Genomic DNA, 23,482 nt, shown 5'->3' with positions numbered 1-23,482 from the left:
AAAGTAGACCGAGGTGATACAACGAAGGAGAAATTAAACAAAATTAACAATTTAACCTCCAAGCACTCCAAATCAGCGCAAGACAGTGGGGAAGGAAGACTGATGCCTTTTATGTGGAGGATAAAATACACAAAGAATAAAGAACCAAGCCACTGGTAGTTCATCATACTTGTTTCCTCATTTTTATACATAGTAAGAGCAAAAATGAAGATGGACAACTCTATGATTGATTTAAAGATCAGTTTAGAGAACAGATTTGGCAAAGATGATGTTTTTCTTAGCAGATACATCCAAACAGTGGTGGTAAGGAAAATGCTGAGTTTCTTCCAAGTAGTTGCCTTAAAGCTAGTTTCTCTCAAAATTAATCCATTAAGTCACCACAGATTCAGCAGAACAATCTTTAACTCTGCTTGTAAGTTGACAAACCAACCAACATTAAACAATTGAGGTTTACATTCCACTGAGGCATTCACAATATATCGTTTGGAGATGGATACACTTAAGAATCCCTTCACTTTCCTCATTCCTGAAGAAGGGCTTATGCCCGAAACGTCGATTCTCCTGTTCCCTGGATGCTGCCTGACCTGCTGCGCTTTTCCAGCAACACATTTTCAGCTACACTTAAGAATTACCTTGCAAAAGCAAGAAATTGTGTAGAATGACAACTGCTTTGATCCAATCCATTTTAACTGCCATAGGTCTTAAAATGTTGACAGGGAATCAACTTCTGAGGAATACAATGGGGACAGAAATTCTGTCAGAAGAATGAGGGGAATACATTTCTGAAAAACGGTTTTCATATAACGTACAAAAGGAGGTCCAAATTTGCTGCACTTGAATTGAAAATTCAGTGGTTGCAGCCCCAAAGCAGATTGATCAGACATTTGTCATACAGAAATAAGTGCAATGAGACAAACTGTTTCTGACACAAAGAATTTGATCATGAGTGATCACGAAAACAAAGAGGAATATAAAAGTTTAGGAAAAACAAGACAATCATAAACTGGTTCCAGAGCTCTGGAATTACAGGATAAAACACATTTAAAGAATGAACAACCACCATTACGAGTGGTAAGGGTCAGCAAAAGTCTCTTATTCATATGTTCTGAAACAACATTGACTGTTTTCAGAGAGTAAAACCATCTGGGAGGAGATCCTTGTTCCTGCTCAAAATCCGCAGAAACTTTCTATACACAGGAGGGCTATTATGATGAAAGGTCCCAGAAATAAAAATACCAAACATGCAGAGTGCTTTTAAACAGAAACCAAACTGACACCTAATCTGTTTAATATGTAACTTGATTCTCTCCTCAGATGCTCAATAACTGTAATGAACTTGCATCACTCTGCATATCGGAGTAGCCACCTGTATTTCTAAGCTGCAAATATTTGTCAGCTTCACATTCAGGTAGAATTGCTCATTCTTCATCTATATGAAAGAACACCAGAGACAAATGGGTTTGATGTATTTGTACAGTTTGTCTCTTCAACTCATGGAAGTAATCCGAGCCTTTCCATTCCAAGTCTTTACAATTTATAAAATGACAAAAAATACATCTTCTGTTCTTCATAAATAGAAAATGCATCAAATTGGCAATGGCTGAGTGTAGAATTCAGAATAAATAATATGGTGTAAAGATCAAACTCATAAAATTTCCCTAACACAAGTATCCTCATACACTAAATTAAAAATGGCTCCAAAATATTGAGCCTCCACATACACAAGTATTTGAATTTAAATTTTAACAAAGCAACATTAGTTGCTAATATTTTAGATTCCATACAGGCATCAAGAATACCAATGACTTAGCAGCAGCCCAAACCAGAGCTGGGATTGAACAACCAGGTCAATCCATTCTATATCCGGTGGTAACTTGTTGAAACTTGCTTACATCAAGAAAAATATTTTTTGAACTCTTAAAAGGAGACAGCTTTTCATTCAAAGCTGGAACAGAACACTCTCAGCATTAGTTTCCAAAATCGAGTAGAGTTAGATGGACAATATCTGTCTCAGTACCGATTAAACTGTACGTTATTGGTGACTGAGGACAATGTTCCTCTGCACTATAGGGAGCCAAACGTACTTTGCACTTCTAGTCAATCTGGAATTGGAACTTCAGTACTTCACTCAAAGCAGAAATCACTGTGGTCCAGAAATCTTTCTTTCCAATCAATCAGTCAGAATTTCTCAACAAATGCTTCTTGACAAGAACTGTCACGCTTCTTTCAAGAAAGTTCACTGGTGAAAGATGATAAGCATTTCGTTTGAAATAACTATGTGATAAAAATACCAAATTCAAATGAACTCCAATTTTTTTAACACAATCTTTGCTGAAAAAAATATTTAATTGTTCAATACTTGTTACTGAGGGAAAGGCAATAGTATGATTTTGTTATAGAGAGTAGGGAACAAGAGGGAACAAGAACTTGAAGTTTAGAGAAACCAAAATGGTAAGGGAGATCATCTAGTACCTGGATGAAGACACAAAGAAATCCTGTGATTTATATTGTTTGGTAGCAGACTTGATTCATCTGTAAATGGAATATGTATGATGTCAGAAAAATGAACGCTAACTTTATTTTGGCCTAATTCATGAGGCACATGATGCCAGACCTCAAAGTATGAGCTTTGTTATATCAGAGTTCCTCATTTCAGATTAGATAACTTGTTCAATAATTCAACATCTGTACATTATATAAACTTACATTCAGTATTATTCCATCATAAATCATGCAAGTAGAAACTTTTGGGCCTATTACAAAAAAAAGACTATTCCCTTTTTATCCACCTGATTGATATAAAGTTAAAATTGCTTAGGGAAAATGATTTAACTAATATCAAACACCTCCTTACCAGATGAACGACAATACAGAAGCTCTGAGGTGGATAATGTTATGATCTGAAATGCAATTTCAATACCATACTTTTAAAATCCTCAAAAAATGCATCTCCAAAGTTTAGGAGAGCTAGAACGTCATCACTTATTTCCATTTCATCAAACAGAAAAATAAAACAAAATAAAGTCCACTTTTTCCGGAATTCTCATGCAACCTGTCATCCATGGGAGTAGGTTTCATTGCTCTGTGATCTCTCAGTCCCTCCCTCTCATTTTGATCAAACCTCACTGATGGTATTTATGAGTGGTCCTGGCCGCAACTGGTATATTCATGTAACCTGCAGTCCTCATTCCTGTATGTACTGGATACCAGGGAGTTTACTGTACTATGGCTTTGTCAGTACATCCATTATGACCTGAAAATATTTATGGTCAATGATGTTACTACACTGAAAAATGTTCCACTGCAAGAGAATTCAATTCTATCAGCTATGGCAGTACTTCTGTAACAACATTTAAAACTTGGACAGGCACATAGACAGGAAAGGATTAGAGAGATATGGATCAAATGTAGGCAAATGGGACTAGTTTAGCTTGGGATACCTGATGGGCATGGTCGAGTTGGAACAAAGGGCCTGTTTCCATGCTGTTTGGCTCTATGATTTTATAACAACATAAATGATTTTTACTGTAAATAGAAAAGCGTATGATGTACATTAAATTTAATCTGCTCTCAATACCAGAAATTGGAACTAGAAATGTAAGCTTTGACTGCTTGGTGTGATATTGCATATAGAGAATAAAAATAAATCTTCACATATAAGCCAACTATGGATGCAAATTAACTGACAGCTTAGATAACTGTTTGATTATACACAAGCATTTTAAAAGGTATAAATGTCTCACAAACATTTTAGAAATAATTTTAAAAGTTTCTGCGAAGATTTGTAGCTCGGATGCTCGTTGTTGTGGTTCTGTTCACCGAGCTGGAAGTTTTTGTTGCAAACGTTTCATCCCCTGGCTAGGCGACATCATCAGTGCTTGGGAGCCTCCTGCGAAGCGCTTCTTTGATGTTTCCTCCGGTGTTTATAGTGGTCTGTCCCTGCCGCTTCCGGTTGTCAGTTTCAGCTGTCCGCTATAGTGGTTGGTATATTGGGTCCAGGTCGATGTGTTTGTTGATGGAGTTTGTGGATGAATGCCATGCCTCTAGGAATTCCCTGGCTGTTCTCTGTCTGGCTTGCCCTATGATAGTAGTGTTGTCCCAGTCGAATTCCGAACAGAGAATTCACTACAAGGGTATACAGGAAAGCCACACACACAGACCAAGTCCTAAACTATGAAAGTAACCACCCCAACACACACAAACGAAGCTGCATCAGGACACTATTCAAAAGGGCTACAACACACTGCAGTACACCAGAACTGCAAAAAGAAGAGGAGGAACACCTATACAAGGTATTCGCCAAAAACCGATACCCGCGCAACTTCATCAACAGATGCCTAAGAGAAAGGCCACGGAACGAGGACATACCACAACCAAAAGGACTAGCCACACTACCATACATCAGGAGCATCTCGGAACTGACAGCCAGACTACTGCGACCCCTAGGACTCATAACGGCACACAAACCAACAGCCACGCTCAGACAACAACTCACCAGAACGAAGGACCCGATACCCAACATGAGCAAAACTAATGTAGTGTACAAAATACCATGCAAGGACTGCACAAAACACTATATAGGACAAACAGGAAGACAGCTAACAATCCGCATACATGAACATCAACTAGCCACAAAACGACACGACCAGCTATCCTTAGTAGCCACACACGCAGACAACAAGCAACATGAATTCGACTGGGACAACACTACTATCATAGGGCAAGCCAGACAGAGAACAGCCAGGGAATTCCTAGAGGCATGGCATTCATCCACAAACTCCATCAACAAACACATCGACCTGGACCCAACATACCAACCACTACAGCGGACAGCTGAAACTGACAACCGGAAGCGGCAGGGACAGACCACTATAAACACCGGAGGAAACATCAAAGAAGCGCTTCGCAGGAGGCTCCCAAGCACTGATGATGTCGCCTAGCCAGGGGATGAAACGTTTGCAACAAAAACTTCCAGCTCGGCGAACAGAACCACAACAATAATTTTAAAAAGAATTACTGCTGTACTGCACTAAGCAGTAATTGGTGACCAAATTACCAATATTTTATACATTTTACATGTTATATACATTGTCATATTTTATAAATAACAAATACATCCATACACAAATTACTAAGCAATACATTCAGCCTTCCAAAGTTCAAAGAATTAGTTTCTGCCTAGAAAGATATATTGGATTTGGAGGGAGTACAATGAAGGTTGACAATTATAACAAACCTGATATCCAAGTATGAACAACAATTACATAAATTATGTCTGCTTTCTCTAGAATTTAGAAGGTTAAGAGTTGACCTGATCAAAATCTTCAAGATCTTAACACAAAATGACAGGGTAGATAAAGACAAACTATTTCTATTGGTTGGGGATTCTATAACTAGTGGCATACGCTGAGAATTAGGGCCAGAGTGTTAAGGGGAAGAAACACTTCCACACACAAAAGGGTAGATGATGTCTGGAATTCTCTTCCACACAGAGCAAACACTGGATCAGTTGTTAGTTTAAAGTGAGAGACAAATAAATTTTTGTGAAGTAACACCATTAAAGAATACGAGTCAAAGGCAGGTATATGGAATTAGGTCGCAGATCTCCCAGGAGCTCATTAAATGGTGGAACAGGCTCAAGAGGCTGAGTGGCCTTCTCCTATTCCCATGTTTCTATCTTTTCAATCTAAATGTAAACTTATTAATTGAGATGTGCTAACGGTATTAGTTCTTTATTGTTTCAACAAATGTTGTTAGTCAGAATAAGCGCACATATACGTGCAGTATTAGTTAAACAGAATAATTTTTGACATTTAAAACTGATTTTGAACAAAATATCATGTATTCTCAATCAATCATCTGTATTTGAGTCTCTAACTTGCAATGCTTAAAAACATTAAATATGTGAAACACTTAACTAAACAGAACAAAGACTGAGCTGGGAAGTATTTTCTATGGTAGGGTTTTGTTTTTAGTTGGTTGGGGAAAAAGTTAGAAGCTATTTTTAACTAAGTTATATCATTCGGATGAGTTTGAAGTAATCAGGCAGAGTTAACATGGTTTTGAGAAAGGGAGATCAGGTTTGACCAATCTAAGCAAATCAAAGTTATGGGGATAAGGGAGGAAAGTGGAGTTGAAGATTATCAGATCATTCACGATTTAATTTAATGGCAGAGCACACTCGTTAGGCTAAATGACCTGTTTCTGCTCCCACATCTTGCAGTTTTATTATATTTGAGATGCTGACATGTGCTGTGGATAATGGGAACTAGTGGATGCACTGCATTTCGATTTAGAGAAGCTACCACAATATTGTGGAAAATAAGAGTTCATAGGGTAGTATAGCATATTGGCATGGCTGGCTCTCAAGAAGCAGAGAGCAGGCAGATATGATTTTTTTCAGGTTGGCAAGATGTAACAAATGGCACATTGCAGGAATTGGCGCTGGAACCCCAGCTGTTCATAATTTATATGAATAACTTAGATGAAGGAATGGAAGCTATGGCTACCAAACTTGCTAATAACACTAAAGATAGGTAGGAAAGTAAGTTGAGAAGAGGATATATGGAGATTACAAAAGACAATTAGACTGGGCAAATGAGTGCAGATCTGGCAAATAATAGGGAAAAATGTGCAACCATCCACTTTGACAGGATAAATAAAAGTGAGCATAGGATGTAAAAATGATGAGATTGTAGACCTCTGGGATCCAGATGGATTTGGGTGGTCTTGCGCATAAATCACAAAAAAATTAAATTTCAGGAATGGCAAATCATCAGGAAAGCTAATAGAAAGTGATAATTTATCATGAGGGGGAAAATACAAATGTAGAGAGGTCATGCTTCAGTTATACAGGGACTAGACTGATAGCAGGCATAGAGGGACACTCTTATGAAAGTTGAGTAGACTGGCCCATACTTGTTAGAATATAGAAGAATGAAAGGTCATATTACTGAAACAAACAAGATTCTTGGGAGACTTGACAGGGTAGATGCAGAAGGCTTGTTTCTCTTTTGGGAGAGTCTCGGACCTCAGGGGAGGGGTCATCTTATAATAAGAGGTGACATATTTAAGTTAGAAACGAGGAAGGATTTTATCTCAGATGGTTGTGAATTTGTGGACTTCTTTACCACAGAGAGCTGTAGAGGCTGGGTTAACAACTATATTCAACGCCGAGATAGATTTTTAAGAAATAAAGGTGTTAAACATTATGGGAAAAAGGCAAGAAAGTGAAGTTGAGGATTATTAGATCAGCCATGATCTCACTGAATGGCAGAGCAAACTCAATGGGCTGAATGGCCTACTTCTCCTCCTATCTCTCATGGGTGAGACCACATCTGGAATACTGCACACAATATTGGTGTCCACGCTTCTGAAAGTATGTTGGAATCACATCAGCTCAGAGTAGGTTTACAAGAGGAACACCTGGAATGAAAGGGTTGTCTTATAATGAAAGACTGGACAGGCTCCATGAAGCTATCTTCTTTAAATAGTGTGTAAACAGATCTTGCAATATTTCTATGACAGGAGTATACAGACTCTTTCTAAGCAAAGGAGTGGAAGATTACTGGGATAGGTGGGAATGTGGATTTGAGGTTATAATTAGATTAGCCATGATCTCACTGAATGGCAGAATAAGCAGAAGGAATTGAATAGCCTATTCCTACTCCTGACATGTATAATCATACAGTATATGAGTTGTGAAAATCAGAAAATATTATTCCTTCTCAGAAGATCAGGCAGCATCTAAGGAGAGACATTTCATATGTAGATATTTCATCAGAGCAGGAATATATGATAATATCATATATATTTTTAACATTTAAAAGGCGCAAAGAGGAGAAATATAGAAAATAGAGTCTACCATTTATTTCTTCATGCCTGCTCCATCACTCAATACAATCATAGATGGCATCCAATCAGTACAGTGGTCCATACCATACCCTTTGATCCTTTAGGTCTAAGAACTATATCTAAATCCTTCTTCAAAACATTCAATATTTTGGCCTCAATCACTTTCTGTGGCAGAAAATTCCATGAGCTCACTACTCACAGAAGGATGAGGAAAGATATCAATCTGAAGTAGAAAGACTTGAATATCCAAATGGAAAATGGAAGCACTTTAAAAGTAGAAATTAGTTTAATACAAGATAAGTCAAAGACAATTATGAGATTCAAATACCGAACGGAAATGGGGATAAGGCTATCAGAAATTGATGCACAGTAAAATTGACAAAAACTCCAAAAGAAAATAAACCTAGATACATGCCACCTGCCAGAATGAAACACCCTCACCTCAAGACTTCATAACTTCTTCCAGTTTCTTGGGTCAATGGAATCAGCTGTGCTTCACTTGTATTTTTGTCTTTCCCTACATTTATCCCTGTTAAACTTTTGTTATCCATGAACTCTTGAATGACCCACATATTTGCCCATGTCTCAATTTCTAACATCCCTTGTCATTTCCACTCAAACATATTACAGATAATTTACTCATTGGCTTTTAAGTGCACACACGTTTTCTTGCCAATGTTTTGTTCTATTCATTTTAAATATTAATTTTCTATAATATGACCTACACTGCTGATGAAAGGCTTATACTTGAAATATCAACCAAATTTGCAGCATCTCTCTTTTTGCTGGAAACATTAGACACAATCTAATGCTTAAAAACACTTCATATTGTTTATGATTGTTGCAATGTGAAACATTTTAAATTCAATACAGGATCAACAGAAAATAAGTATAATGGATCATTAAACAGAAAATCTTTAAAAATGATTTTTGCCTGCAGTAAGTTATTCCTATACAGTTCTTCCTATGCTAAAGAAGGCTTTGTAGTGGTGACAGCCCAAGGGAATAAACCTGTAACATGTACATGAAAAAAAAGACTTGGCAACTTGAACAGTCCCCTGAATAGAAAAGTTGTCCTTTGTCAAAATTTGAGTACATACTTTATCAACATTCATTTTCTTGAAGGCTGCCTGAAGGATTTTAAAATGTTGGATGTACTCATGTTCCAACTTTGCTTGAAATTTGACTTTCTTTAGAAGAATACAGCCAGGAAAGAGCATATCCATAAACTGACAGTACGCTGTTCCTGTTGAAGAAAACAAAATCCATATTTTAGCAAGAATTAGTTTGAAAAAACATTTAATCACAAATTAGCATGAATATATAATTTATATATTGAAAATGTTCAATAACAAATGCTTTGAAATAATCAGAAGTCAAAAACTGCATCAAATGAGGAAGGTAAAGTAAGTGATTTCCACCACTACATGCAGTAAAGCATGAAGAGTCTTGGAAAGTTCCACAACATTGCAAAAGAATCTGTACTGCAGATAGGTTTTTGAAAAAAAAACCTTTTTGAATGCTATAGGCAAAAAGAGAACTATGCAAGAGAGATGGAAGACTGACTATCCTTTCAGTAATATTACACCATTAAAATACCTGCAAGTTATATACAACCACATGCATAAATTGGGAGAAGTCAGTCATTAGCAGGACTTATACACGTAATGGTAAGGTCCTTGGGAGCGTTGCTGAACAAAGAGACCTTGGAGTGCCGGTTCATAGCTCCTTGAAAGTGGAGTCACAGGTAGATAGGATAGTGAAGGTGAAATTTGGTATGCTTTCCTTTATTGGTCAGCGTATTGAGTACAGGAGTTGGGAGGTCATGTTGCGGCTGTACAGGACATTGGTAAGACCACTGTTGGAATATTGTGTGCAATTCTGGTCTCCTTCCTATCGGAAAGATGTTGTGAAACTTGAAAGGATTCAGAAAAGATTTACAAGGATGTTGCTAGGGTTGGAGGATTTGAGCTATAGGGAGGGATTGAGTAGGCTGGGGCTGTTTTCCCTGGAGCATTGGAGTCTGAGGGGTGATCTTATAATGGTTTATAAAATCATGAGTGACATGGATAACATAAGTAGACAAAATCCCTTCCCTGGGGTGGGGGGAGTCCAGAACTAGAGGGCATAGGTTTAGGGTGAGAGGGGAAAGATATAAAAGAGACATAAGGGGCAACTTTTTCATGCAGGGGGTGGTATGTGTATGGAATGAGCTGCCAGAGGAAGTGGTGGAGGCTGGTACAATTACAATATTTAAGAGGCATTTGGATGGGTATATGAATAGGAAGGGTTTGGAGGGATATGGGCCAGCTACTGGCAGGTGGGACGAGATTGGGTTGGGATAACTGGTCGACATGGAAGAGTTGGACCAAAGGGTCTGTTTCCATGCTGTATATGTCTATGACTGTAAATTCCCACATAAGAGAATAGCGCATAAAATTAACGTGTGGGATTGGAGGTAGTATGCTGATAAACAGAGAGAACAGGCTGGCAGACAGGAAACAGAGTTGGAATAAATAGGTTATTTCCTGAATGGCAGCCAGTGACCAGTGGAGTATTACACGGATCAGCAATTAAACCCTAGCTTTTCACAAAATATATAGATTTAGATGTGGGACCTAATGTAATATTTCCAAGTTTGCAGATGGCAGAAAATAAGTGGGAAGGTAAACTCCAAGAATGCAGAGATCCGTCAGTGTGATTTGGATAAATTGAATAAATGGGCAAATGCATGGCAAATTAACAATAATGTTGATAAATGTGAAGTTATTCACTTAGGTAGTAAAAACAGGCAGACAGATTATCAGAATAGCAATAGACTGGGAAAGGAGAGGTGCAACGACACTTGTGACCTTGTATAACTGTATGGTATACCCAAGCATATGGGTAAGTAAGCAGGCAGTAAGTGGTATTTTGGCCTTCATAATGAGAATTTAAGTACAGGAATGTCTTGCTCCAATCTGACGAGCCTTGGTGATTATTGTGCGCGGTTTTGGTCTCCTTATAAAGCGAATGCTCTGGCTATGGAAGAAGGGCAACAAAATTTTACCAGGTGGATTCCTGGGCTGGCAGAACTGATATATGAAAACAGATTGGATCAGTTTGGATTATATTCACTGGAGTTTAGAAGAATGAGTCGGAGGTGGGAGAGATCTCATAGAAACCTTCAAAATACCCAACAGGACTAGACTGGGCAAATGCATGGAAGGAAGTTCTCAATCATTGGGGAGTCCAGAACCAGGGCTCTCAAGCTATTAAGGACTGAAGTGAAGAGAAATTTCTCACGCAGTGGTGAGTCTGTGAAATTCTCTCCCAGAGTAGCAGTTGAGGTCAAAATACTGTATGTTCTCAAGCAGTCCGACAGCATTCTTATGAATAAAGGAATAAATGAGTATGGAGTGAAAGCTAGAAATAGGGTAGAGTAGGATGTTCAGCCGTGATCATATTGAATGGCAGAGCATGCTTGAAGGGCGAGATGTTCCTATTTTCTATATTTCTAGATGACGGAATATTAGTCTCTTGTCCCCCAAGATGGAGTACCACCAAGAATTTTGAAGTCATATAAAACACATTTACGTAAGGAGATCTCATGAGTATTCCATGCCTGTCACAAGTTCAGGAGAAAGTAGCTCTTGAATTAGGACAAATTTAAAGTTAAGGAATTTTTGTGCTGTGGCTCATGCCCAAGTTGTTGAGCTTTATGCAGAGAATTAACTTAAATAGAAAGGTACATGGTTAGCCTTCTAGACAGCTTTAATAAAATCTTTCACAGACATGGATATCACTGGCTCGGTCAGAATGTATTACTCATCCTTAATACCCTCGAGAAGACGGTAGTGAGCTGCCTTCTTGAACTGCTGCAGTCCATGTGGCATCGGTACATCCAGTTTAGTCAGGAATTTGAAATCTGGGATTTTGAGTCAATAATCAATAAATGGCGATATTGCTCCTTGCCAGGATAGTGTGTAGCTTGAAGGGGAACCTGTAGTTGAAGTGGCCTCATGCATCTGTTGCTCTCATCTTAAAGTGATTGATGCTCACATGCTCTAATTGGACTTTTGTAGCACATATGTATTTGAGCTGAATATCTGATTCTGATTTGTATACTGAATGTAAAATGCATTTAGTTTGCTCAAAATAAATTAATATAAATACATTTCCTATTGCAAACAAAGGCATTTCAACCCAGCAATCTATATCATATTTGAATCCAGTCCCCAAAGCAATTAGGTTCTAACAGAAGCATTTAATTCCATAGAGGATGATGATCCAGGTTTGCAGTTTCACAGGTCATTCAAAATATTCACAAATAATGAGAAAATGACAAGTATATACGATAGTCAAAAAAGGAATGTGCTTGTAATCACATCAGTACAATGTTTAAGGCTAAAGGTCAAGGTTGTGGATGCTATTGTCGATTCTGAATTAGAGTAGATGATAACATCCCAATCTGATATTCTTGGAACCAAGCCATTTACCTATTTCAGAATTTTCTGCATTAAGGAATGACGTTGGAATGCCTAACAATAAAGGTGAAACACTGCAGATATAACTGGACCGAGACAAATAATTACCATGTGCCTGGCTTCACAGAGGCAGATATTAGAAATCTCTCAAATATCAGACATTGAAGGATCAAGCAAGAAACTGACGTAAAACAATATCATAAAACAGGAAAAAATAATATTGGATCTAATCACCTACATCCCAGAGTGCTGAAGAGCTGGCTATATTGTGGATTGATGTAATGCTGCCTACAATTTGCAAGGCTGCAAATGAAATCCCACTACTTCAGAAAAGAAAGACAAAAAAGGGGAACTGCAGACCTATTTGTCTAACATCAGTATTTAAGGGGGGAAAAAAGGTAGGATTGGGCAGAGTCAACACAGATTTATTAAAGGGGAAATTATATTTGAGAAACCTGTTGAGTTTTTTTTGAGAATATTCTGGATTTTCAGAAGGCTTTCAGTAAGATCCTACACAGGTTAACGAACAAAATTAGAACACCTGGAATAGAGGATAATATACAGGATTGAGGATGGGTTAATAGCAAAGAGGGACTAGGATTAAATGGGTCATTGTCAGGTTGGCAAGCTCTGACAAATGGGGGTGCCACAAGGATCAGTGCTTCAGCCCCAGCTGTTCATAATCTATACAAGTGATTTAGATACGGTGACCAAATATCTTTTTAAATTTGCAGATGACACAGATCCAAGTGGAATGTGTATCATCAGAATGACAGAGAAAGCCTCATGAGGATTTGGAAAAGGCCAGTGCAAGAGCAAGAACACAGCAGATGCAGTATATTGTGGAGAAGTGTAAGATTGGCCACTTTGGTAGGAGGAAAGAAGATGCATAGTATTTCTAAAATGAGGAGAGATTGGGAAGTATTAATGGCAAAAAGAACTGTGCATCCTTGTTCACTAGTCAGTGCAAGTGCAGCAAAGAGTTTGGAAAGTGATGTGTTGGTCTTTATCACAGAAAAGTATAGGACTAAGATGTTTTGCCTCAATCGAATAGAATTTTAGCAAAACTGCACAGGTATTTTTTGCAGTTTTGGTCTTTTTACATAAGAATATACTTTCTATGGCAAGAATGAACAAAGTTTCAGCAGGGATGGTGGCCCTACCCTACAAGGAAACCGGATTTTATTGTCGAGAACGAGAAGTGACGTCACTGCAACATATAAAATTCCTGAACAAGTCCACGGCGGCTGAGACTTCCAGACTGAGGCCAGGGTCTCAGGTTAACCGGGCAAGCTATTTCGTACTGAGATAAGAAGGTATTTCTTCAGAGGGTAGTGAATCTTCGGAACATACCCAAGAGCGCTGTGGAAGCTCAGTTGCTAAGTATGCTCTAGATTGACTGGAACACACAGATAACATTAACGGAATAATAGGAGAAAACAGCAAAGGTGGATGATTAGCCAAGATATAGAATGGCAGGGATGGTCGAGTCGTCAAATAGCAAGCTCTTGCACTTATGTTCTTATGCCCTCAATTTGTTGCATTATCTTAACAATAAGATGGTGAAACAGGACATTGTTTGAGTTTGGTCAATAAAGCTTTCAGGATGCTATGATCTCTGGACTTCAAATTTTTGGGCTGCAGGTGATAATGCATTGAATGAGAAATAATATCCAGGTGTTCTATGCATGAGTCACTCAAGAATATATATTTGATATGCTGCAGTGAAAGCAAAGGTAATTCAATCTGAAACAGGTACTGGTATTGGTGTACAAGACCATCATCAGGTCCTCATCTAGACTCCTGTATGCCATTCTTGTCTTCTCAGTGCCTGGCAGTGGGAGATAGAGGCCCTGAAAGAAGTTCTTAAATTTTTGCTCAATAATATTTTTCTTTTCGTCAGTATTCACATCGGAAAAGGGCAATGTTAGTGAGAATATGGAGGTACAGGCTACAAGATTAGGTGGGATTGAGGTTGACAAAGAGGAGGTTTTAGCAATTAGGGAAGATCTGAAAATAGACAAGACCCCAGGGCCGGATGGGATTTATCCTCTGATTCTCTGGGAAGCCAGGGAGGAGATTGTAGAGCATTTGGCTTGGATCTTTATGCTGTCATAGTGAGCCTGATGTTGGTGGTGGGCAAGCTGTTGGAGGGAAGTCTGAGGGACAGGATGTACATGTATTTGGAAAGGCAAGGGAGAACAAGCAACTTAGATACAGAACTGGCTCAAAGGTAGAAGACGGAGGGTGGTGGTGGAGAGTTGTTTCTCAGACTGGAGGCCTGTGACCAATGGAGTGCCACAACGATTAGTGCGGTGTAGACTACTTTTTGTCATTTATATAAATGATTTGGATGTGAGCATAAGAGGCATAGTTAGAAGTTTGCAAATGACACCAAAATTTGAGGTGTCGTGGATAGCGAAGAAAGTTGTCAGATTACAACGGGATCAATGGGCTGAGAAGTGGCAGATGGAATTATATAAATGTGAGGTGCTGCATTTTGGGAAAGCAAATCTTAGCAGGACTTATACACTTAATGGTAAGGTCCTAGGGAGTGTTGCTGAACAAAGGGACCTTGGAGTGCAGGTTCATAGCTCCTTGAAAGTGGAGTCGCAGGTAGATAGGATAGTGAAGGCGGCATTTGATATGCTTTCCTTTACTGGTCAGAGTAAAGAGTACAGGAGTTAGGAGGTCACATTGCAGCTGTACAGGACATTGGTTAGGCCACTTTTAGAATACTGCGTGCAATTCTGGTCCCCTTCCTATTGGAAGGATTTTGTGAAACTTGGAAGGGTTCAGAAAAGATTTACAAGGATGTTGCCAGGATTGGAAGGCTTGAGCTATAAGGAGAGGTTGAATAGGCTGGGGCTGTTTTTCCTGGAGCGTTGGAGGCTGAGGGGTGACCTTATAATGTTTTATAAAATCATGAGGGGATAGAAAAACAAAGTCTCTTCACTGGGGTGGGGAAGTTCAGAACTAGAGGGCATAGGTTTAGGGTGAGAGGGGAAAGATATAAAAGGAACCTAAGGGGCAATGTTTTCACGCAGAGGGTGGTGCGTGTATGGAATGAGCTGCTAGAGGAAGTGGTGAAGACTAGTACAATTGCAATATTTAAAAGGCATCTCTATGGGTGTATGAGTAGGAAAGGCTTGAACATAGAACAATACAGCGCAGAATAGGCCCTTTGTCCCTCGATGTTGCGCCGACCCGTGAACTATCCTCAGTTCGTCCCCCTACACCATCCCAACATCATCCATGTGCTCACTCAAGGATTGCTTAAATCTCCCTAACGTGGCTGAGTTAACTACATTGACAGGTAGGGCATTCCATGCCCTTACCACTCTGTGTAAAGAACCTGCCTGACATTTGTCTTAAATCTGTCACCCCTCAAGTTGTAGTTATGCCCCCTCGCACAAGCTTACGCCATCATCCTAGGAAAAAGACTTTCACTGTCTACCCTATCTAATCCTCTGATCATCTTGTATGTCTCTATCAAATCCCCTCTTAGCCTCCTTCTTTCCAATGAGAAGGGACCCAAGTCTCTCAGCCTTTCCTCATAAAACCTTCCCTCCAGTCCAGGCAACATCCTCATAAATCTCCTCTGCACCTTTTCCAATGCTTCCACATCCTTCCCGAAATAGGACGACCAGAACTGTACACAATATTCCAAGTGTGGCTGCACTAACGTTTTGTATCGTTGCAGCATGATTTTGTGGCTCCGGAACTCAAACCCTCTACCAATGAAACCTAACACACTGTATGCCTCCTTAACAGCACTATCAACCTGGGGGGCAACTTTCAGGGATGTACATGGACACCAAGATCCCTCTGCACATCCACACTACCAAGAATCTTTCCACTGACCCAGTGCTCTACCTTCCTGTTATTCTTCCCAAAGTGCATCACCTCACATTTAGCTGCATTGAACTCCATTTGCCACCTCTCAGCCCAATCCTGCAGCTTATCCAAGTCCCCCTGCAACCTGTAACATTCTTCTGAACTGTCCACTACTCCACCGACTTTAGTGTCATCTGCAAATTTAATAATCCATCCACTAAGCCTGCATCTAAGTCATTTATAAAAATCACAAACAGTAGTGATCCCAAAACAGATCCTTGTTTCACACTACTAGTAACCAGACTTCAGGCTGCATATTTTCCATCAACTACCACTCGCTGCTTTCTTTCAGAAAGCCAGTTTCTAATCCAAACTGCTAAATTACCCTCAATCCCATGCCTCAGCATTTTCTCCAAAGCCTACCACGTGGAACCTTATCAAAGGCTTTACTGAAGTCCATGTATACCACGTCAACTGCCCTTTCATTGACATGCTTGGTCACCTTCTCAAAAAATTCAATGAGGTTTGTGAGACATGGCTTACCCTTGACAAAACCATGTTAACTATCTGAAATCAAAGTGTTGCTTGCCAGATGATTATAAATCTCATCTCTTATAATCTTTTCCAAAACCTTTCCTACAACAGAAGTAAAGCTCACTCGTCTATAATTACCTGGGTCATCTCTACTGCCCTTCTTGAACAAGGGCACATTTGCAATCCTTCAGTTCTCTGGTACTAAACCTGTAGACAATGAAGACTCAAATATCCAAGCCAAAGGCTCTGCTATCTCCTCCCTAGCTTCCTAGAGAATCCTCAGAGAGATCCCATCCGGCCCAAGGGTCTTGCCCACTTTCACTCCTTCTAGAATTGCTAACACCCGTTCTTAACTAACCTCGATTGTTTCTAGTCTAATATCTCGTACCTCATTCTTCTCCTCTACAATACTGTCCTTTTCTTGAGTGAAAACAGAGGAGTGATATGGGCTGGGTGCTGGCACGTGGGACTAGACTGAGTTGGGATATCTGGTCGGCGTGGATGAGTTGGACTGAAGGGTCTGTTTCGGTGCTGTACATCGCTCTGATTCTAAGAAGGGGAGTCGAGACAACCCTGGTATGTATAGGCCAGCAAAGCCTTACTTCAATTGTGAGCAAGGTGTTGGAAAAGGTTATAAGAGATAGGATTTATAATCATCTGGAAAGGAATAATTTGATCAAGGAGAGTCAACATGGTTTTGAGAAGGGTAGGTCGTACCTCACTAACCTAAATTCTTCAAGAAGGTCACAAAACAGGTGATGAAAGTAAGCTGGATGATGTGGTGTAGATGGACTCCAGTAAGGCATTTGACAAGGTTCCACACAGTAGGCTATTACACAAAATACAGAGTTTTGTGATTGAAAGTGATTTAGATCAGAAATTGGCTAAGCGAAAGGAGAGAGGGAATGGGGATTGTTGGGAAAGGTTCATCCTGGAGCTCAGTAACCAGTGGTGTGACACAAGGATCTATTTTGGGGCCACTGCTGTTTGTCATTTTTATAAATGATCTGGAGGTGGGCGTAGAAGGATGGGTTAGTAAATTTGCAGATAACACTAAGGTAGGCAGAGTTGTGGATAATGCCAAAGGATGTTGTGGGTTACAGAGGGACGTAGTTAAGATGCAGAGCTGGGCTGAGAAGTGGGAAACGAAGTTTAATGCGGGAAAATGAGGGGTAGTTCACTTCGGAAGTAGTAACAGGAATGCACAGTATTGGGCTAATGTTAAAATTCTTGGCAGTGCAAACGAACAGAGATCTCAGCATCCAGGTGCATAAATCCCTGAAAGTTGCCACCCAGGTTGATAGGGTTGTTAAGGCAGCATATGGTGTGTTGGTGTTTATTGGTGGGGGGGATTGAGTTTCGGAGCCATGAGGTCTTGTTTCAGCTGTACAAGACACTGGTAAGGCTGCACCTAGAGTACTGCGTGCAGTTCTGGTCACTGCATTATAGGAAGGATGTGGAAGCATTGGAAAGGGTTCAGAGGAAATTCACTAGGTTGTTGCCTGGTATGAAAGGAAGTCAAGATTAGAGTGGTGCTGGAAAAGCACAGCAGGTAAGGCAGCATCCGAGGAGCAGGAAAAAAATAAATAAATAAAATCGACGTTTCGGACAAGAGCCCCTCATCGGAAATGAGGCTGGGAGCCTCTAAGGTGGAGGGATAAATGGGAGGGGGCTCCATCCCAGAGGCTCCCAGCCTCATTTCTGATGAGGGGCTCCTGCCCGAAAAGTCGATTTTCCTGCTTCTCAGATGCTGCCTGACCTGCTGTGCTTTTCCAACACCACTTAATCTTGACTCTGATCTCCAGCATCTGCAGTCCTCACTTTCGCCTGGTATGGAAGGAAGGCCTTACAAGGAAAGGCTGAGGAAACTGAGGCTGTTTTTAATGGAGAGAAGGTCGAGAGGTGGCGTAATCAAGACGTATAAGATAATCAAAGTTAGATACGGTGGACAGTGAGAACCTTTTTCCTCAGATGCTGAAGACTAACACAAGGGGACATAGCTTTAAATTGAGGAATGATAGATTTAAGACAGATATTGGGGTAGTTTCTTCACTCAGTCATAGAGGCATGGAATGGCCTGCCTGCAACAGTAGCAGACTCACTACTGTTAGGTTATATGGGAATCAGATTTATTGCACAGGTCAGCACACCATCGAGCACCGAACGGCCTGTACTGTACTCTAGTTCTATATTCTAATATTCTTCATTCATAAACACATAAGGATTATCACTATCCCACTTGTGTCATCTATTAACAATTCATCAGAAATTTGATATTTGTGCTGCTCAGAAAATGGATTCACACTGAAAAACTATTTTAGCATTTTGTGCCTTACAAGCAGAAGCAACAAGATACGAGAAACTCAGCTTTGACAGGAGAAAATACTGTGGACCCACTGTATGACATGTATTCACTTTATTTTTTCCACTCTTCCTCATTTAGAAGCAAATCAGATGGTAATATTGAAATAAGTAACTAAGAAAAAATATATTGTGACTTAGTTCATAAACATCTGAAATGACAGATATAATACCAAGTACTTTAAGGATTAATTTTTATTTTCAATGCCCATAAAAATGACCAAAGCATTAGAACTCAAAATCAGAGATTTGCAATTTCTTTTAAAAAAAAATACATCTCCATCTTAGTACCTGAGCAGAGTTGCTCAATCTTGGTGTAATTGAGCTGCAAGGAGTCATTGACCCATGACAACATATCATGTCGGCTCAGATTTTCACTTGTCACAGAGGTGGAATACACGTTCACTGCCATGCCACAGCTGTAAAACAAAGAGCAAGTTAAGAAGGTGGAAATAAAGTCAAATCAAAAACAGAGCACGAGATAAGCTCTCTATCAAACAGGTTTAAGAACAAAAAGAAAGGAACTGCTTTGACAAATTGCTCGAGACTTCAATACATATGGATACAGACAGAACAGTTATTATAAATATATGTGGAGCTCAGGAAAAAATTATGATTGGCAAAAGGGGGCTTGAAATAGTAAGAAATATTTGTATTTATACAGGGCTTTTCACAATACACCAAGCACCCCAAATCACTTCCAGTTGAAGAAGCATTTTCAGAAGTATAACCTCTGTTCTAAGATAGTAAATAAAATCAAGCGGAGACAGTGGTAATGCCAGTGAACTAAAATCCAGAAGTTCAGGCTAATGTCTGGGGACACAAATTAAAATAGTATCATGGCAACTGGTGGAATTTAAATTTAATTAATAGAATTTGGAATTTTTTTTCCTCGAAGGTGATCAACTGGTGCAAAAACCCATCTGGTTCACTAAATCCTGAGGGAAGGACCTCTGCTAACTTTCCACTGATGTTGCTGATTCCCCTAACTACCCTAAATGGTTAGCAACTCCTTCAAGTTCAAGGGCAAAAGGTAAATAAATTCTGGCTTTGCCAACCAGGCTCACATACCAAGAAACTTGAAATTTAAAAGCAAATATGCACTCAAATTCCCATAAACAGCCATCTGATAACCTAATTTATGTGATGTTATTTGAAGGAGTTATATTGATCAGAACACAGTGGAACTTATGGTTGTGAAAAAGTGCCGTGGCATTTACATCCACCTGAGCAGACTGATGGGGCCTCTTTGCAATGTCTTGTTTTAAAGATGGCCATCAACAATGTACATTACTGAAGAAATACTGCACTGGAAATGTCAGGCTTGATTTTTGTGCTCAAGCTCTTGAACCCAGAATCTTCTGATTCAGAGGCAAGTGTATTGCAACAGCTAATACAATGTAAAGCTGCGTTTGTTGACATTGCAGGGGTACATTCACCCCAACATGGAGTCACAGTGCCTGTGACATCACTGCCAGTAGTGCTGAAGATAACAGCCTGTAAAAAATAAGACCATCTGTAATATTATCAATTCAGAGATATTTTAACAAGAGCAGTACCAAAAAAGTGCTCTTTTACATCTTTCTCAGGTCTGCCAAGTCTTGAGATATTACTTAGCCTGGTGAATAAATTGATATTTAAAGATTGCAATTTTCAAAGAATATTGAACACTACAGCTCAAGTTAAAAATAATGCGATCCACATTCACATCATCTCCCCATATGCCACTTTGTTTATTGATCATCTGGTCCAGGCACATGTTTTCCAACTGTTCACCACTCTGCTCCCTCACTGTATACCATTCGAGAACGAGAGAGAAAGGTGCCAAGTGGAGGGACGCATTGAGGGATTCAGAGGGGGAAAGCAGTAAGCAATCCAGGTGAGCGAGTGAGTGGTATGGGTTCAACTAGTGCACCACAATGTCAGCAGAACCACAAATGATTCTACAGGTGCAATGCGTGTCAACTTCCTATCGATTTCACAATGAGGATGTCAGCAGCATCCACTTGTTTCAGCGTATTGGTAGTATAACATAGGCCTTTTGGCCATCAAGTCTACAAAGACAAAACTATTGTAAATCCATACTAATCCCACTTTCCAGCACATGGTCCATAGCCTTGAATATTAGGATATTCAAGTCATCTAAGTACTTTTTGAAGTTGAGAAATTTCCTGACTCAACTACCCTCCCAGGCTGTGCAGATGCCCAGTTTCACACCATGAGAGGAAGGAAAATGCACCAAATCCCCCCTCAACCACTTACTGTTCACTTTAAAATGATGTCATGTTAATGACACTTCAATTTGCCCTCCTCCACCCAAAACCCTTTTTTTGGCAAGCCATATTTTATTATTTTCCATAAACCTAAAACGTACACATGGTTCTGAACCACAACTATTCACATTATACATTAACAATCTGGACAATGGCACTGACGGATTCAGTGCTAAGTTTGCAAATGACACAAGGATAAGCAGGACGGACAGGTAGTGAAGAAGTGGTGAGACTGTAGGAGGACTTAGGGTAAGAAAGTGATACTTTAAATGCAAATTCTTTGAACTCTGATGTACAAATTATTTAGTTATATCAACAAGTGACAAAGTAAATGTTATTCCAAGATCATTTCTAACCTGCAATATGCATTCAGTGGACTTTAATGAAACAATAAATGAAAATTAAATTGCCATAAAACATGTTACAGAAGAACATTTTCATAAATGTGTATCTAATCCATCTTCCATGATCCACTATGCACAGTTTCTAAAAATATCCACACCAAGATTTCAGAATACGTTTTATTCTCACATGAACCTGTGTGTTTCATTTTGCATTTAAAGCAAACCACAGTGCTGAAGAAAAACAAAAATAAAACAGCATCAAGTATGTCAGATACATTTTTGCAGTAATATAATGCAATGGCTTGAAATTAATTTTACAGATGATTACCATGGTTTAGAAGGAGGATGAATTTTTATTCATTGGTCAAGTAACAAGGTCCTGCAGACAATATTTTCTATCATACTAAAATTATTTCAGCTTCAGAATCAGTTGAGAAATCCATTTTTAAGAGCTTTGTTTCGTTGTATCAGAAAGCTTTATTTTACTTAATAACAAATATGGAAATATTATATTTGGGGGTCAGTTAGCTAGTTTGCGATATAGAGTGAAACCAACAGCGTGTTCAATTCTCGCACTGGATGAAGTTACAATTAAGGACTCGCCTTCTCAACCTCACCCCTCACTTGACACATGGTTAAACTAACACCAGTTATCTCTTTCTAATGAGAGCAGCAGCTCTATTGTCCTCTGGGACTATGGCAACTTCACTCACATTAAAATGAGAAAGAGTAGCATAATATTTATCAAAATTCTGATTACATGTTCAAGTATGCTTGCTTTACTTTTTTTGTCTATTTTGAATTCAGCAGATAAGTAATGTTTTTGTCACATTGCAACATTACAAAATAAGGCTAAACGTGAAAAGAACTTTTTGCTCAATGTGCAAAACTATAAAATGCAAAAATACTGCCTACAACAGAAACTACTGCTAAAATGATAAACAACACTTGGAAGTTGATTTGCTTACTGTGCACTTACAGAAGGAAACAATCTTACTCCCACTAGGACCTTTGTTTTCAGGTGGAGAACAACTTGATAGAGTGTTGAAAAAGGAGTCATGATTAAATTGACTAAAACACTGCGTGACTCAGCACTTGGTTCATAGACATTTTTGGAACTTTCCTGCCCAAGATAACAAAAGCTCATCTCCCCAAAGTGATGTTAAATATTCACAATAGCATTCTGGTTTTAACAGTTGGATAGGATTTGAGAAATAAACTGGTTAAATACTCCAGCTTTAATGATTTAATATTGATCTTATAGTTAATTGTTATCCATATTGTCAAATTGTGATTAAAGCCAATTGTAGACATCCTTATTTAATGTTGAGTTTGACATTATTAAACAGCATATCAAAATATCCCACTCCTGCCCCCAAAATCTATTTTTCTGTTTTCAACATGACCGTCGCTACACCCATTACAACTGGCTGCTTGGGGGAAACTGATGCACTTTTTTTTGCTTGCAAACGTTCATCGTAATGACACCAGAATTGTCCTTGGTGATCAACTAGTAACATAAGAGAATGGAAATGCCAATAGTTCTGGTCTATATTGTTTTGTTCCTGATGGACTAGTGCATTGACCCAATGAATTATTGGTGAAGACCTAAAAATTTGTTTCTGTAGAAATTCAATATCACTGGTATGAAGTTACTCAATATTTGAGGGCATTGATGCTTACACACCCATACACCATTTCATTGTCATTCTTTGGCTGAAGACAGATGATGAAGCCATGCAGCATTTGACAGAACAGAATCTATTCTTCAGCCTGGGAATGACAATACAACCCTGAATATGTTTGAGCAAGT

At 39.1% G+C, this 23,482-nt stretch overlaps 1 protein-coding gene across 2 annotated transcripts in view; it reads right to left on the bottom strand.

The window, feature by feature from the left end:
* LOC122540426 (microtubule-associated protein RP/EB family member 3-like) overlaps positions 1–23,482 on the bottom strand; it is a 51,203-nt gene that overhangs the window by 21,171 nt on the left and 6,550 nt on the right. For both annotated transcript variants that reach the window (XM_087977055.1, XM_043676177.2), the window contains exons 2-3: positions 19,344–19,471; positions 8,955–9,100 (exon numbers count right to left, since the gene is read on the bottom strand). In XM_087977055.1, the coding sequence (XP_087833181.1) occupies positions 8,955–9,100; positions 19,344–19,464 (267 nt within the window). In that variant the 5' untranslated portion in view covers positions 19,465–19,471. The remainder of the gene's footprint in view (positions 1–8,954; positions 9,101–19,343; positions 19,472–23,482) is intronic.

The sequence above is a fragment of the Chiloscyllium plagiosum genome, unplaced genomic scaffold (assembly GCF_037043375.1).
Source record: "Chiloscyllium plagiosum isolate Xiang-an unplaced genomic scaffold, Cpla_swu_hap1 HiC_scaffold_3, whole genome shotgun sequence".
Classification (NCBI taxonomy): domain Eukaryota; kingdom Metazoa; phylum Chordata; class Chondrichthyes; order Orectolobiformes; family Hemiscylliidae; genus Chiloscyllium; species Chiloscyllium plagiosum.
This window is presented reverse-complemented; position numbering and strand designations above follow the sequence as displayed.